Source organism: Pelmatolapia mariae, linkage group LG3_W (genome assembly GCF_036321145.2).
Source record: "Pelmatolapia mariae isolate MD_Pm_ZW linkage group LG3_W, Pm_UMD_F_2, whole genome shotgun sequence".
NCBI lineage: Eukaryota > Metazoa > Chordata > Actinopteri > Cichliformes > Cichlidae > Pelmatolapia > Pelmatolapia mariae.
The window spans coordinates 5,265,056-5,281,234 of record NC_086229.1 but is presented as its reverse complement, the minus strand read 5'-3'; the positions used below and the strand labels follow the sequence as shown (position 1 = coordinate 5,281,234).

Below are 16,179 nucleotides of genomic sequence, written 5' to 3'. Positions count from 1 at the left end.
AAAAAAGAACTCCCCCCAGACTGAGCTCCAACAGGGAGGTCAGTCTGGGTCAGATTTGTTATGTTCAGCTCCAGACTTGAGACCACAGCTGGCGCCGGTATGTTAGCCGTATGAAATGATGGTGGTTTTCTTTGGTGCGAAAAACTGCATGTCAATTTCACAGCTGATCTTAACAGTCCATCACTGGTCTTTCAATCTCCCATTGGAGTGCTGTGAGATTCTCTAAAATGTTATCAATTTTGCGCCCAAAGAGCATAGTCTGACTGCTCACGATAGCGTCGAGCTTCTCCAAGATCTTATCTGTACTGCGTTCAATGAGCCCATTTTGAGAAGTACCGACCCGTCCCATTGTTTCAGTCACAGCGGGCAGCCTTGTGGGGTTTTGAACAACTGATTCCGCTTTATTTAATCTTCGATAAGCCCAGGACAAGCCAGCTCCGATCAGCAAGAACCCTTTGCTGCTGTGAATGTCCATGTTGCTATATTTCAGTATCAGGCTCTAAATGTACAAATGGATCTGAGAAGATTACATTTCCAACCATGAGTCAGAAATTATGTGTCTACTAGTTTTGCAGTTTGTTTTCATGTCTTCTGACTCAGAAGGTGGAGCAGGTGGAGCTTCCAATGAGTAAGTGCTGATATGACGCACAGTTGTGTTTTAATGAAGCTATTTAGTTAACCAATTATTGTATTGCACGCTTACATTTAAAAAAAATGTTTCATTTGACTGATTTAATTAATTTGTTTGTTTGTTTTTTCCAGACTGAGTGGCTGTAACCTCTCAGAGAAAAGCTGTGATGCTCTGTCCTCAGTTATCAACTCCCAGTCCTCTAGTCTGAAAGAGCTGGACCTGAGTAACAACGACCTGCATGATTCAGGAGTGAAGCTTCTGTCTGCTGCACTGCAGAGTCCACATTGTACACTGGAAACTCTCAGGTCAGGATCCAAACATTTCCACTGTTGATCATTGAATGATATTATTGTATAAACAACCAAGCTTTATAGAATTGGCAGGTGACATTTTCTTTATCTTTGGATTGGTTAGGAGATTCTTAATTAGTGTCTGAAGATTTTTTTACAGTCACATATTTTGTTTTAATGGTAAAACAAAAGTATTGTTCAGTTCAATGAGCAGGTAGCTGTGAAAGTCATAATAATGAGGTATATTTGTATTAAATACAGTATGACTAAATTTGAACAGTAGCTGTGTGAGTTACTTTGTTTGCTCATGTGTGCGAATATTGTGGGTCATTTAAAGCTGAAGTGAACTTGAAATGAGTTTAATAAAGTTTCTGAAGTAATTGATATTTATGTGTTTATTAAAGTAAAGGAGCAGGAGGCTATGTGTAGTATAGAGGAACATAGACCTCAGCTTTGTCTCCTGGGTTTCTGTTGCTGCTGTTGCAGTATCCCTTCATTGTTCCCTTCAACAGTTTCCCCACTGTAACAAATCAAAGTGTTACTGTATAGATTCATGTTTTAATGTTGCCATGTGGTATTAAAACTAAAAGCCATGCTTCCTACACCCACATGGTTCAGTCACACAGTGTTACGTCCCTGTCTAGGGATGCAGGAACGCAGCAGGTTTCTTGTGCCTAAACTGAAGCATGACTCCGGGGTGAGCAAAGGCCACAATAATAAAAAAAAACCCAGCTTAATCAGTCAAGGGGGTGCTACCTAAACCCTACGTGATGACGGAAACTTTTGGCGATATGCCCCCCTCCAAAGTCATAAAACCTAAATATCCACATTCTTTCTCTCTCTCCTCTCAGTGAGCCTAAGTTATGACATTGGCTTCCTGTGCTGTATGTTCTCTTCTTTTCTAATCAGACAAATAAGGCCATGACTCTCTGAAAACAGTATTTCTTATAACTCGGCTATATAATGCATCATAAAACAATATCATTCATCCACAATAAATCAGCAGTCTAATATAATACAAATCAGTCTAATAAATCTAATAGTTATCACCTCTTCACGAGAATAATGCAAACTAAAACTACATAATAATTTCACAATCTTTAATTAGGGGTATAACGTTGCATAAGATAATATAATAATGTAACAACACTATATACAGAAACTCAGCAATCCTCCGGAACGCACACAATTTACAGTAAAGGATCCACAGAGAGTGTGAATAATGACTGACTCTTGTGTGAAAAGTGCTTGAATAAAATTTGTGAGTTCCATTTTCTAAACTTCTACATTCTGAACCTTCTTCAGCTCTGAATGATTTCAAGCGCACACTTTGTCTAATAAACTTTCATCTTTCATTCTTTATTACAGATTGAGTGGCTGTGGTTTGTCAGAGATCAGCTGTGATTATCTGGCAGCAGCGCTTAAGTCCAACCCCTCATATCCCAGAGTGCTGGACCTGAGTGGAGACTACAACAACCTGCAGGATTCAGGAATGAAGCAGCTGTGTGTTCTTCTGGAGAATCCACGATGTCGATTTGAAACTCTGAGGTCAGTCACCATGCTTTAGTTGTGCTGAGATGAATATGATGTGAAAGTTGTGCTGACACTGTGCTTCAGTAGGCCCACAGACCTTTATACAGGAAATCTTGTTCGGCTCTTTGTAGAACTTCTGGTCCCTGATCCTGTGAGTCTTACTCAGTAGATAATGCAGAGTTCTGAGCTGATGTGGGTGAGAGGACTCAGGCGGGGGGGGGGGGATTGCAGTCCATAAAGACAATATTCATTTGTAAATGATTTAACTAACAGTCTTGTAGTTAAAGTGCTTTGGCACTCTTTGGCAGTATTGTAGAAAATGTCAAACTTAATCATCATCATCTCGGTCTCCTCTGATGACCTGTTTGCTGCTGCCTGTTGCTGAAAGGCAGTGGGGAGAGGGGACACTTGGGCAGTGCATTTATTGCAGCATATACACTGTGCTTTTTCAGCATTCACAGATTGATGGCACTGCGTCAGAGCACTGCCTATGAATTTCAGACGGATCAGGCCTTGACTTAACAAAATAGTTATCAATAGCTCTTTTCATCTTTTCTTATTAACCATAGCTACATCCCCTTCTGTCAGGCCTAGGCTGCTCACTAGGGCTGGGTATCATCACTGATTTCTATAATCCATTCGATTCCGGTTCTCAAAGTCGTGATTCGATTCAATTTTGCCTCAGACAGTCAGAAATATTATAATTCTGATAATTGATCAGTGCTGATGCATGTGAGACTTCATCATAATTGTGAACATCACAGCAGATGCCTTTGTGGGAAAGTAACTGAGAATAAAACACAGAAACCCTCGAAGGAGATTTTCCTGGCCTGGATTTTTATAGCAGATAACCTTAAAAATATTCTCCAATATTCTGCAATTTTGCATAATTTTAAAGTTTACATTTCTTAATTACTGAGCAGCAGAAACTAGTCTTTCTTGTCCGAGGTCATTTATGTTAAAAACCCCCCAAAACAATAGAAAAGAAAAAGACAGCAGCCGACAGTGTTGTAATCAACGGTAGACTGGTGGGTAATAAGCGAATGAATGATGCTGAAAACAGAGATTTGAGACAGGGAAACTGTTCTTGAAGTACAGAGAGAGAGAGAGCTGTGCATGAAGTGTGATTTTTATCGTGGTGGAAGCAAAACAGCAAAAGTCAGAGGGAATTCATGACAACATTTATCAAACGTGAAGCGTAATTTGGATCTTCTTTTGCTGCTGGCTCGGTGAATTTTGGTTGAAGAGAGACAAAACCTGCAGCTCAGAATCTAGCGCAAAAAAGACGTAAACACAGAGCAGACCCGACACATCAGAATCGGTGAGCTCTGACAGCATGTCCGTCTACGTGCCATCGGGTGAGAAAGCCAAGGAAGAGAAAGCTGATTCTGATGCGTCGGGTCCGCTCTGTGTTTATGTCTTTGTGTGGAGTCCGTGTACCTGCTCTCATTTGCCGTTTGGTGGTTGTTGAAATAGTTTTGTGAGCTTTAATCTAGGGGTAGGACAATAAAAAAATTCTCTGTAACTCTCCGCCTGGTCAACAGACACACATTATGCCCCCAAGAGGTTTTCTTCCAAGATTGCCCTGCATTTGGATCCATCCATCTTCCCATCAACTCTGACCAGCTTCCCTGTCCCTGCTGAAGAGAAGCACCCCCAGAGCATGATGCTGCCACCACCATATTTGACAGTGGGGATGGTGTGTTCAGAGTGATGTGCAGTGTTAGTTTTCCGCCACACATAGCGTTTTGCATTTTGGTCTCATCTGACCAGAGCACCTTCTTCCACATGTTTACTGTGTCCCCCACATGGCTTGTGGCAAACTGCAAACGGGACTTCTTATGGTTTTCTGTTAACAATGGCTTCTTCTTCTTTGTGCAGTGCATGACTAATAGTTGTCCTATGGACAGATTTCCCCACCTGAGCTGTAGATCTTTGCAGCTCGTCCAGAGTCACCATGGGCCTCTTGGCTGCATTTCTGATCAGCGCTCTCCTTGTTCGGCCTGTGAGTTTAGGTGGACGGTCTTGTCTTGGTAGGTTCACAGTTGTGCCATACTCCTTCCATTTCTGAATGATCGCTTGAACAGTGCTCCATGGGATGTTCAAGGCTTGGGAAATATCTTTGTAGCCTAAGCCTGCTTTAAATTTCTCAATAACTTTATCCCTGACCTGTCTGGTGTGTTCTTTGGACTTCATGGTGTTGTTGCTCCCAATATTCTCTTAGACAACCTCTGAGGCCGTCACAGAGCAGCTGTATTTGTACTGACATTAGATTACACACAGGCGCACTCTATTTAGTCATTAGCACTCATCAGGCAATGTCTATGGGCAACTGAGTGCACTCAGACCAAAGGGGGCTGAATAATTACGCACACCCCACTTTGCAGTTATTTATTTGTAAAAAAATTTTGGAATCATGTATGATTTTCGTTCCACTTCTCACGTGTACACTACTTTGTATTAGTCTTTCACATGGAACTGGCTACAGTGCTGAAGAGAAACCTAGGTGTGTTCTTATTTTCTTCAATCAGTGACGAATAGTAAGATGTTCTGGCTTTGTGTAGGGCTTTCTTATAAAGCAACAAACTATTTCTCCAGGCTAAATGATGATCCTCTAAATTTGTGACACGCCATTTCCTCTCCAGCTTACGAGTTATCTGCTTTAGGCTACGTGTTTGAGAATTATACCACTGAGTCAAATGCTTCTGATTCGAGGCCATAGTTTTCACTGGAACTACAGAATCCAGAGTCGTACGTAGTGAAGAGGTAAAATTATAAACAAGGTAATGGACCTCTGTTGGAGTAGCGTTCAGATAGCTGCTCTGCTCTATGAGCATTGAAGATGATAACAGTGGGTGGATTATATTCTTAAACTTAGTTACAGCACTTTCAGAAAGACATCTACTTTGATAAAGTCTACTCTCCACTGCTGTATAATCAATTATTGTAAATGTAAATGTTATCAGGAAATGATCAGACAGCAGAGGGTTTTCAGGAAACACTATTAAATGTTCAGTTTCTATGCCATATGTTAAAACAAGATCTAGAGTGTGATTAAAGTGGTGGGTGGGTTCTTTTACATTTTGAGAGAAGCCAATTGAGTCTAATGACAGATTAAATGCCATGTTGAAGCTGTCATTTTAGCATCTACATGGATGTTAAAATCACCCACAATAATTATTTTATCTGAGCTGAGCACTAAATCAGAGTAAGGCCCAGGTGGACAATAGTTGATAACAAGTAAGACTGGTTTCTGAGTTTTACAGCTGGGGTGGACAAGGCTAAGACAAGTGTAAGACTGTATCTCTGCTTCATGGTCCCAACTCTGGATAGTCATATTTTGGGGGGTTTAATAAATTTATCCATATTTCTATAAATGAGAACTGCTCCATCCAAAGTGGGATGGATGCTGTCTTCCCTAACAAGACCAGGTTTCCTCCAGAAGGTTTGCCAATTATCTATGAAGCCCACATCTTTTCTGGGACACCACTCAGACAGCCAGCAATTTTAGGAGAACATGCGGCTAAACATGTCACTCCTGTTGCCGAGTGGGCAAAGACGGTTAGACACATGAACAGGTTGGTGGTATACCTGGGGCTTCTGTTTAAGACTATGCTTCCTCCTCACGGTCACCCAGCCGCCCTCTTTACCCAGCTGCTTGGGGTCTGCCGGAGGCAGCTAGCAGGGCCTACGCTATCTTCGGCTGCACCAGCTACAGGGGCCTGGCTAGCTATGGGTGAATGAAGGGTGCGAAGCCGAGTCTCCAATTCAGTAATCCTGGCCTCCAGAGCTCCAAATATGCTACATTTGTTACAGGTATCATTACTGCTAAAGGAGGCCGAGGAGTAGCTAAACATCTGACACAATGAGCAGGAAAGTGCAGGAGGGACAGGTGAAGAGGCCATGGTGCTTGCGAGTCGGATACGGGCTAAGCTAAGCTAGCGAAACAGTACAGAGACAGTGAGTAAATACTTTGGCTATAAATTAGAGAGTGAGTACACAGATAGTGTGCTTTGGATGAAGTACGTGGAGATTGTACCATGAAAAAAGAATATATCTAAAAATTTTTAATTAAATTGCTAAGCAGATAAGCTACTCAAAAACATTTCAGCAGAAATTGTCGACATTTCTGAGATATTTCTGGGTATAACTCTTACCAAAGTGCCATCTAGACCTGGCCTGTGGTTGTTAATAATCATTAATTCTTCTAAAACGAATACAAAATAAAGAAATTTGCCACATTATGTTGATACCACAAGCACACTGAACAATTCAGTGTTCTTTTACTGCTGTTCTTGCATCACTTCTCCTCTAATTCTTTCCATGTGTTGGTCTGCATCAGTGCTCAGTTTCCTGACAAAAACAAGATTAAATATTGCTAAATATAATAGTATCTAATTACACTTCAACATAAGTGGGTTTTTTATGTAATTGTTTATCTGTTATTTTTCAGACTAAGTCACTGTGACCTGTCAGAGAGAAGCTGTGAAGCTCTGGCCTCAGTTCTCAGGTCTCAGACCTCTAATCTGAGACAGCTGGACCTGAGTAACAATAACCTGAAGGATTCAGGCGTGAAGCTTCTGTCTGAAGGACTGAAGAGTCCACACTGTACACTGGAAACTCTCAGGTGAGATCAAGCATTGTCTTTTCATCAACTGACAGAATTAGCAAATTAATAATAAGGCAGCCCTCTAATAAGAGGAGATGTGGAAGTTTGCTGAAGTGCAACATACTCTTATGTTGAAAAGTTCTAAAACAGGAAGTAGTTCCTGGGAACTGCTTCCTTTGTTATTGTCTAAGTAGAAACCTAATGGTAAAACAGTTATGAGTTTGCGGAGGTGAATACACAGCACACAACACAACAATGCTGTGCGTGCTGAAAGCAGACTTCTCACAGATTCTGAGACTGCAGTTTTCATCACTATCCAACCAAAGTTCACTGAACCAGCAGTAAATAAAAGTCCAAAACTACACTTCATGTTTGAAAAATAGAGGAACAACACTTTTACTTACAACACTCTCACCACATTTGTTAACAATTCTGTCAACAAATGTGTTTTTCCTCATTCTTTTTTATCCAGCTGAGACTTTAGGTATACATATGTCATAAACAGGAAAAAGAAGTGCAGGTTCAGTATAATCAAACCTCAGACTGAGTTCAAAATCATCATCATCATCACCTGTCCCAGATACCACATCAGCACCAGAACCATGATGTGTTTACTCACATTTAAAGAGGTGGAGGTCAGTGTGAATGGACTGTTCTCATTGGTCTCAATGTGCCTCTATAAACACGTGCTCTTCATTATTATTATTTTTCCTAATGAACAGAAAATGAGACTTAATAAAATCTATCTAACTGTTGTTGGAGCAGGTGGGGCACTGGGTTTGAGTCCCCCACTGTACCACAGTGGCTTCTAGCTTTGTTTCACAGTGTGTAGAATAACAAATTAAACCAAATCCCAAAAAGCTTCAAGTCAAAAACACATCAAACTTTGAGGGTTTTTTCCAAGGATGAGGAAGCAGAATCGGCCCCAACAAGCTGGATATATGGATGGTTACCTCAGCAACCACAGCAGTGTGCTCTCAGTATATTTACTGGTGTTTGTGGTGTGTTGCACTGAATAACTAAGCAGCTGAAAACAACCTCGTGTATGTTGGCACAGGGAGAAAATAGTGTGAGAACACTGTTCACAGCAGTCACAGCTCGCTGCCTTCAACAGTCTCTTCCTTCCTTGTTTGGATGTCCGTGATAGCATCTTCTCCTCTCACACTGACCACCTGTTGGAGCTAACATGCTAACATGGCTAACAGCAGCATCACTACATGTAGTCCTTAGTGATGGACACTGGAACCATGAAGTCAGTGATGCTGGAATAAGCATCTCCACAGTAACACTAATAGTCACTATAATGACTCTGTGTAGGACAAATCTGAACAAGTCTACTTATTATACACGACTGTCCATAATTGTGATGGACACATGTTTTGGAGAAACGCCCCCCTCCTGCTGCTTGGTTCACTCCGTTGTTCCACTCATGGTTGTTCAGTATAACCTGTTTTATTTTGGTAAGTATGGTCTCTGGTGTCAGACGTTGTCTAGATGAGTTTCAGCTGTGTCACATGACCCTCCTGTGATGACCTCAGGTGTATAAATGGCTCTGTCCTTCCCTCAGTCTTTATGTCAGTGTCAGTTTCTCCTCCTCGTGTGCTGCCGGCCTCTTTTAGATTCTCTTTAGTTTGTTCCTCGTGTCCTTTTATTCCTCAGTTAAGACACCAAACTCATCAAAGGTTCAGTCTGCCTCCTGAAACACTCCCATTCATGACATGAGACCAATACAAGATGTCCTTGGCAGCACAAACACTGTTTTAAAGGCAGCAATGGGCAAAGCGAGGCTTCATCAAACTGAAACATTGGAAGCATTTGTGGCATGTTGTAGATGCTGTTCTGTGAAATCGGGACACTGACGAGCCCAGCACAGTTCACAACACAGCTACAGACACACAATAAATCAGTTTAGTCAAACAGAACAGACTGGTGTGTTTACTGTAATAAGCACACAGGTTTACAGCTGTTTGTTGGCCTCAAGTTTTGCTCCCATCCGTGAAACTTTGGATGCTTTATGTTGATTTTGAGGTTTTGTGGGAGTTTGTGTCATCAGGCTTGTTCTACACACTGTCAATCAAAGCTACAAGCTGGCATGGCGTTAGCTTTGATTTGCAATCACTTTAAAAAAGATAGATTTCCATTAAAAGACTAAATGTGTTTTCTTTCTTTATACAAAGTTTGTTCCATTTTCAAAGGCTCATTCTGACCAATCAGAAGCCTCCATTTCACGTACATCTTTAAGTCGTCCTTTCCTGAACTTTATCTTCTAACACTGGCCTAATGTGTCACGGTCAGTCTGGAGCTTGGCTCATAGTGAACCTGCTGGCGTGGGCTAGCGATTTTGCGAGGCCTGCAGTCCCACTGGTTCACTTCCTATCTCTCAGACAGAACTTTTATGGTGAGTATGGATACATGCTCCTCTAAGATCCATACAATGACATGTGGTGTGCCTCAAGGGTCGGTTTTAGGCCCTGTACTTTTTAATTTGTATATGCTCCCTCTTGGCGTCATCATCAGGAGGCATGGAGTAAACTTCCACAGTTACGCTGATGATACTCAGCTGTACATCTCCGTGTCTCCTGATGACACCAGACCAATGGATGCCCTTTTTAACTGTATTTTAGATATAAAATCTTGGATGGCAGAAAACTTTTTACAGCTTAACCAGGACAAAACTGAAGTTTTAATCATCGGCCCTGAGGCTCAGAGAGAGAGACTCTTGTCTAAATTACAGGCATTTTCACTATGCCCTTCACTACAAGTGAAAAACCTGGGTGTTATTCTTGACTCTGAGCTTGGTTTTATCCCACATATTAAACATGTAACCAAAATTGGATTTTATCATCTAAAAAATATAGCCAGAGTCCGCCGTATTCTCTCTCGGGCCAACACGGAGATGCTGATGCATGCTTTTATTACCAGTCACATTGATTATTGTAATGCCCTGCTCTCTGGTCTCCCCAAAAAGAATATTTCACCTTTGCAACTTTTGCAAAACTCTGCAGCTCGTGTGCTGACGAAGACCAGAGGGCGGGCCCACATTACACCGGTTTTAGAAACGCTGCATTGGCTCCCCGTGTGTTTCAGGATCGATTTTAAAGTTCTTTTATTGGTTTTTAAAAGTCTTAATGGTCTTGGGCCTTCTTACCTTTCAGATCTACTTTTACCATATGAACCCTCGCGGACCCTGAGGTCCTCTGGTACTGGCCTTTTGATTGTCCCTAAAGTCAGGACACATACTCACGGAGAGGCAGCTTTTCAGTGGTATGGTCCTCGACTGTGGAACAGCCTGCCGGAGGAGCTCAGGGCCGCAGAGAACGTTCATGTTTTTAAAAACAGGCTCAAGACCCACCTTTTTAATTTAGCTTTTAACTAACGCTTATTTATTTTATGCTTATTTATTCTGTCCTGTTATTCTATTTATATTAGTAATTTAGTTTTACCTAATATGTATTGATTGTATTCTTATTCATTTTTTATCTTCTTACTCTGTTTATACTTATATTTATATTGTATCCCACTCTTATTTATTTTATCGTTTATCCTGTTTATATTCTTATTAGGTCATATCTCCAGTGTTTCCTCGGAGGGGGCTCTCTGCACCGGGGCTGTGATCGACCGTGGCTCCTGGGGCCCTGTGTGTCCTCTGAGCCTGGTTTGGGGGCTTCTTTGCCTCCCTCCTGCTGTGTGCCCAGCCTGGAGGCTGCGGTCTGTGACCGGCTCCCGGTGCAGACGGCTCCCTGTGATAGTGTTTCCTCACTTGGCTAATGCGTACCCAGCCCAATTCTATTCTTTAAGTGTGTGTATGTGTGTGTGTGTGTGTGGGGGGGGGGGGGGGGGGGGGGGGGTAGAATGTGTGTATCCATGACCGTTTCTGTTAATGAGAGTGCGGGGAATGAGTGGGAGGGTGGTGTGGGGTGGGCTGCTTTTAACCAATGAAAGCACTTTGTGCTACAGTTTGTTTTGTATGAAAAGTGCTTTATAAATAAAGATTGATTGATTGATTGCAGTAGAAATCAATTAATCATTGTGTTTTTCTAGCTTTCCCTTTTATAGGATCCATATTTTCTGTATTTCTACACACAGTGTGTGAGTAACAGCTGACAGTGAGGATGATGTCCCTGAATGCAGTACATCCTATTTTCTGTGTACAGTAGAAAATAGTAGAGCACAGACAGAGCTGAAAACTGGTGCCTGTTTGATTTAGTCCTTGAAGCAGAGGTGGTGTTTTTACTGAGATCTTTTAATGATGTTACAGAGAGTGTGTGGCTCTCTCTCTGCTGATAGGACTGAACGTGTGTGGAATAAACTGAAGCAGTGCTATAAAAGCATCATTCAGTCATTACAAGGCCCAGTCCAAAAGATCAGCCAATCAAAAATGGGAATTCCTGAGCCTGGGAATGCTTGGCAGGAGCAGGTATGCCACCTGTGGTAGCTGAGGTCATGTGATCTGAGTGTTTGAACCACGCGTTGGAGCAGCGTTTCCAATTAGCACCCAAAGAACTAAAGACAGGGTAAAAGGATGTTCAGCCAATCAAATCTCTCCTAGGAACAGGAAGTCTAGAGAGGAAATTGAGCAGAGAAGGAGAATCACCAGTTTAAATGTCTGAGTTTTAAACTGGTGACCCTCTAAAGAGGCTTTTATTGACTCTTTCTGTTTTCTTTACAGCTTTTTCCACCATTTAAACTGTTTAATATCAGATTTAGAAATAACTTTTGGATAGTTTTTCTACATTTCCACTGAAATTTTACACAAATAATGACTTTCTGACTTTACTTTGGACTAATCTAACAACTCAGCCTGGCTATGTTGGACTTGGTATGGAAGGAGACAGACACCCTCTCTGCTTTGAAAATCAGCTCCAAACCTTCCTTTTTGATAAGGCTTATAATTAGAGCTGGATCAGGTGACCCTGAACCATCCCTTATTTATGCTGCTATAGGTTTAGGCTGTGTCCCAATCCAGTGACCGCATGCTCCATGGTACGCACAGTTTGCGTACTAGGTATGGCGCATACTAGGAAGTACAAGAAGTGCGAAAGTGAGAGGCTTGTAAAATGGGACGGTCTAGCCTCGTTGCACTGCTCAGGTTGCCTAGCAACCATGATTCTAACCACGAGAGAGAGACAGAGAGAGTTCAAAAATCAGAAATCAGAGAAAATCAGACCATGTCATAAATGCTTTAAGTCATACAGAATAGATATCAGAGCCTTAAACAGGCTGACTTCTGCTAAATGGGTCAAACTGGGCAGAAAGTATACAAACACATAACATCCTTATAGAATATGATGTAACACTATAGATCAACTTACCTCAGAATATATAAAGCATATAAACAATTACAGCAATATGATGCAACAAACACAGCAGTGCTACTAATCCAAAATACTCAAAGCTTCATAGAACTGAAAAAAACATTTATTTTTAGCTCCATTCTGCTGCTGATACATACTTTAGGTTTCTGAATATTAAACTTGTTGCTGCCTTTCATAGTGTGTAACTTGAAGGCCCTGAGTACTTTCTCCCACACTGAAAACACTGGAATGATAACATTATTTGAACATTACCTAATAAGACTGATTCAGGACAGACAATTAGTTATGTTAAACTTTCCTAGCAGTCCTTCACAAACAGGGAACAGTCTGTCTATTCTCTCCATCTGTCATCTGCTGCTGGCTCTTCCTCCTCCTCTTCCTCACACACTGCTGAGTTTGTCCTGGTGGATCATCAGGGCTGCAAAGCCTCACAGATGATGTGCAGCAGTGGGTCCCTCAGTCTGTCCTCACTCTGGACACTTGCAGTTGTCACACATGGAAATCAAATGTGTGATAAGCTGCAGGATTCAAACACAAGTGTAACTTATAAATACATGTTCATACTTTTATTCCACAATCAGAGAGAAAGAAACAGAGAGAGAGTGCAGGACAGACAGACAGGTGACAGTCTCAGGTGTATACACTGCTACAAAACAGCACAAGAGAAGGAGGATTTAGTGTTTGTGTTATTACGAGTGCTAAACAAGAAGAGTTCCAGATGGTCCAGTGGACACATGTGTGACTCCTGTGATTAAAGCATCTTTCTTTCAGCTTAACGAGTGAACCGTCAGCTCATTCAAACACACGTTAAAGTCCGTTTGGCTCGACACCACCGAACAGAGGCAGCAATATAACATAGCTAACATTAACAGTGCAGTGAATCCTGCTTGTGCCGTGATATTCAGGACTGCAAACCGAGCAGCATCACTGACTTTCAGCTTGTTGTGTTTGTGGATATATGACTGACTTTAATTATCCATAAAATCATCACATTCTCTGTACGATTAAGGTCAACTATTAAACGATGTACAATTTAAAGTAGAGGCTTTAAAACCAAGTGAGTACAAACATCACTAATGTCACATAACTTTGCTGACATGTGGCCAACAGTAAATTATTAATGTTCTTTATTATTAAACATTCACACATAAATAAGTGGCATAATATTTAGTACTTCCTTTGGAAAGTTTACTCTTCATGCGCTCCAATTCAGCCGTCTGCCGTATTTTTTGGCAAAATTATCCACACCCACCGTGACACTATGAATTGTGGGATATATGGGACCACGAAGTCTACACACTTCAAATTTGGGGAAATCAACAGCACATTTGGAGTACACTTGGAATTGGGACCACCGTCATCGTGCCGCTGTGACATAATAGGTCTCAAACTGCGTACTTCGGAGGGTGCGGACGCTGGATTGAGACAGAGCCTCAGGCTGTTGGTGGACTTCCCATGATGCTCTGCTTTCTTCTCCACTCCCCTCTTTTCACTCCTGATGCTTTTATATGTCACTACTGCATGTCCTTAACTTTTGTCTTCTCTCTCCTTAGTTTGTGTTTTGTTCTTGTCTCTCTGAGCTCATCTCTTCTCTTTCCCCTCACCCTGCAACCAGTCATGGTAGATGCTCCTCCTGGAGCCTGTTTTCACTGGGAGGATCTTTGTGTCAAAGGGAGTTCTTCCTTCCCACCATCACCAAGTGCTGCTCACAGTGGATTGTCTGATGGTTGGGGCTTTCTCACTAATATTGTAGGCTGTTACCTTACACTGTTAAACAGCTTGAGATGACTGTTGTTGTCTGTTGGAAATTGTCACTTATAAATAAAATTACATTGAATGGATGTAAATGGATAGATGTTATTGTGACAAAGAGAAAATGATCGTTAAAAGATTGATTGTTGTTTTGTGTGTCTGCAGTCTGTCGGGCTGTCTGATCGCAGAGGAAGGCTGTACTTCTCTGGCCTCAGCTCTGAGCTCCAACCCCGCCCATCTGAGAGAGCTGGACCTGAGCTACAATCATCCAGGAGACTCAGGAATGAAGCTGCTGTCGGCTGGACTGAAGGATCCAGGCTGGAGGCTAGACACTCTCAGGTATGGAGAGAATGGCTGTGTCCCAATTCAGGGTATGCACGCTTGAAGTACACACACTATCCGTACTACGGACGGTGCGTACTACAAGTACGGGTAGTGCGGAAGTGAGAGGCTTGTGAAATAGCCCTTGTCGCGCTGTTCAGGTTGCCTAGCAACCATGATACTAACTGCGAGAAACATGTCATACAGCTGTGACAGAAATGAAGGAGAAAAAATGTTCTGTTGGTCATCCATTTTTGTCATGACATCACTTTGATTAGTTGAGTATCTGAGGCTGAGACCACAGGACTGTAAAACATGATTGTTGGGCTTCATTTCTGTACTGAAGAGTCATTTCAAGATTAGTTAGTAAATAACAATTAGCTAATATTGTTCATGAGACTAAAGTCATCTCACTGTGGTAATGTAAATATAATATGGCCAATATTATATGTATTGTCAGATTATTATGGTATACACAGACACACACACATATATTTATATATATATATTACAGGATATATTACAGCAGTGAGCTTGCACTCTGGGTCAAAGATTAAAGTTGCAGTTATTTATATTTCCTATCACCTTAAATCTTCACTCAAAGACAAGTATCTTTATTATACATAAGAGACAAATATTGTTCGTCTAATATGTTGGCATTATTACATTTGGCTCAATGCTTACATATATGTGTAAAAAGGAAAATGCATGAGCTGTGATAAGTGTTTCTGATAAACAAAGAGTAGACTGATATATGAAATATTCCTTTATTGGGTGAGAAAATCAGACCATGTCATAACTGCTTTAAGTCATACAGAATAGATATCAGAGCCTTAAACAGGCTGACTTCTGCTAAATGGGTCAAACTGGGCAGAAAGTATACAAACACATAACATCCTTATATAATATGATGTAACACTATAGATCAACTTACCTCAGAATATATAAAGCATATAAACAATTACAGCAATATGATGCAACAAACACAGCAGTGCTACTAATCCAAAATACTCAAAGCTTCATAGAACTGAAACAAACATTTATTTTTAGCTCCATTCTGCTGCTGATACATACTTTAGGTTTCTGAATATTAAACTTGTTGCTGCCTTTCATAGTGTGTAACTTGAAGGCCCTGAGTACTTTCTCCCACACTGAAAACACTGGGATGATCACATTATTTGAACATTACCTAATAAGACTGATTCAGGACAGACAATTAGTTATTTTAAACTTTTCTAGCAGTCCTTCACAAACAGGGAACAGTCTGTCTATTCTCTCCATCTGTCAGCTGCTGCTGGCTCTTCCTCCTCCTCTTCCTCACACACTGCTGAGTTTGTCCTGGTGGATCATCAGGGGTGCAAAGCCTCACAGATGATGTGCAGCAGTGGGTCCCTCAGTCTGTCCTCACTCTGGACACTTGCAGTCGTCACACATGGAAATCAAATGTGTGATAAGCTGCAGGATTCAAACACAAGTGTAACTTATAAACACATGTTCATACTTTTATTCCACAATCAGAGAGAAAGAAACAGAGAGAGAGTGCAGGACAGACAGACAGGTGACAGTCTCAGGTGTATACACTGCTACAAAACAGCACAAGAGAAGGAGGATTTAGTGTTTGTGTTATTACGAGTGCTAAACAAGAAGAGTTCCCAGATGGTCCAGTGGACACATGTGTGACTCCTGTGATTAAAGCATCTTTCTTTCAGCTTAACGAGTGAACCGTCA

The 16,179-nt window shown here is 41.4% G+C and overlaps 1 protein-coding gene across 1 annotated transcript in view; it reads left to right on the top strand.

Annotated features, from left to right (window-relative positions):
* The window catches only part of LOC134620246 (NLR family CARD domain-containing protein 3-like), a 45,319-nt gene that overhangs the window by 17,263 nt on the left and 11,877 nt on the right, over nucleotides 1-16,179 (top strand). Inside the window, exons 8-11 of the mRNA XM_065470088.1 lie at nucleotides 763-936; nucleotides 2,290-2,469; nucleotides 6,908-7,081; nucleotides 14,296-14,469. Coding sequence (XP_065326160.1) covers nucleotides 763-936; nucleotides 2,290-2,469; nucleotides 6,908-7,081; nucleotides 14,296-14,469 — 702 coding nt within the window. The remainder of the gene's footprint in view (nucleotides 1-762; nucleotides 937-2,289; nucleotides 2,470-6,907; nucleotides 7,082-14,295; nucleotides 14,470-16,179) is intronic.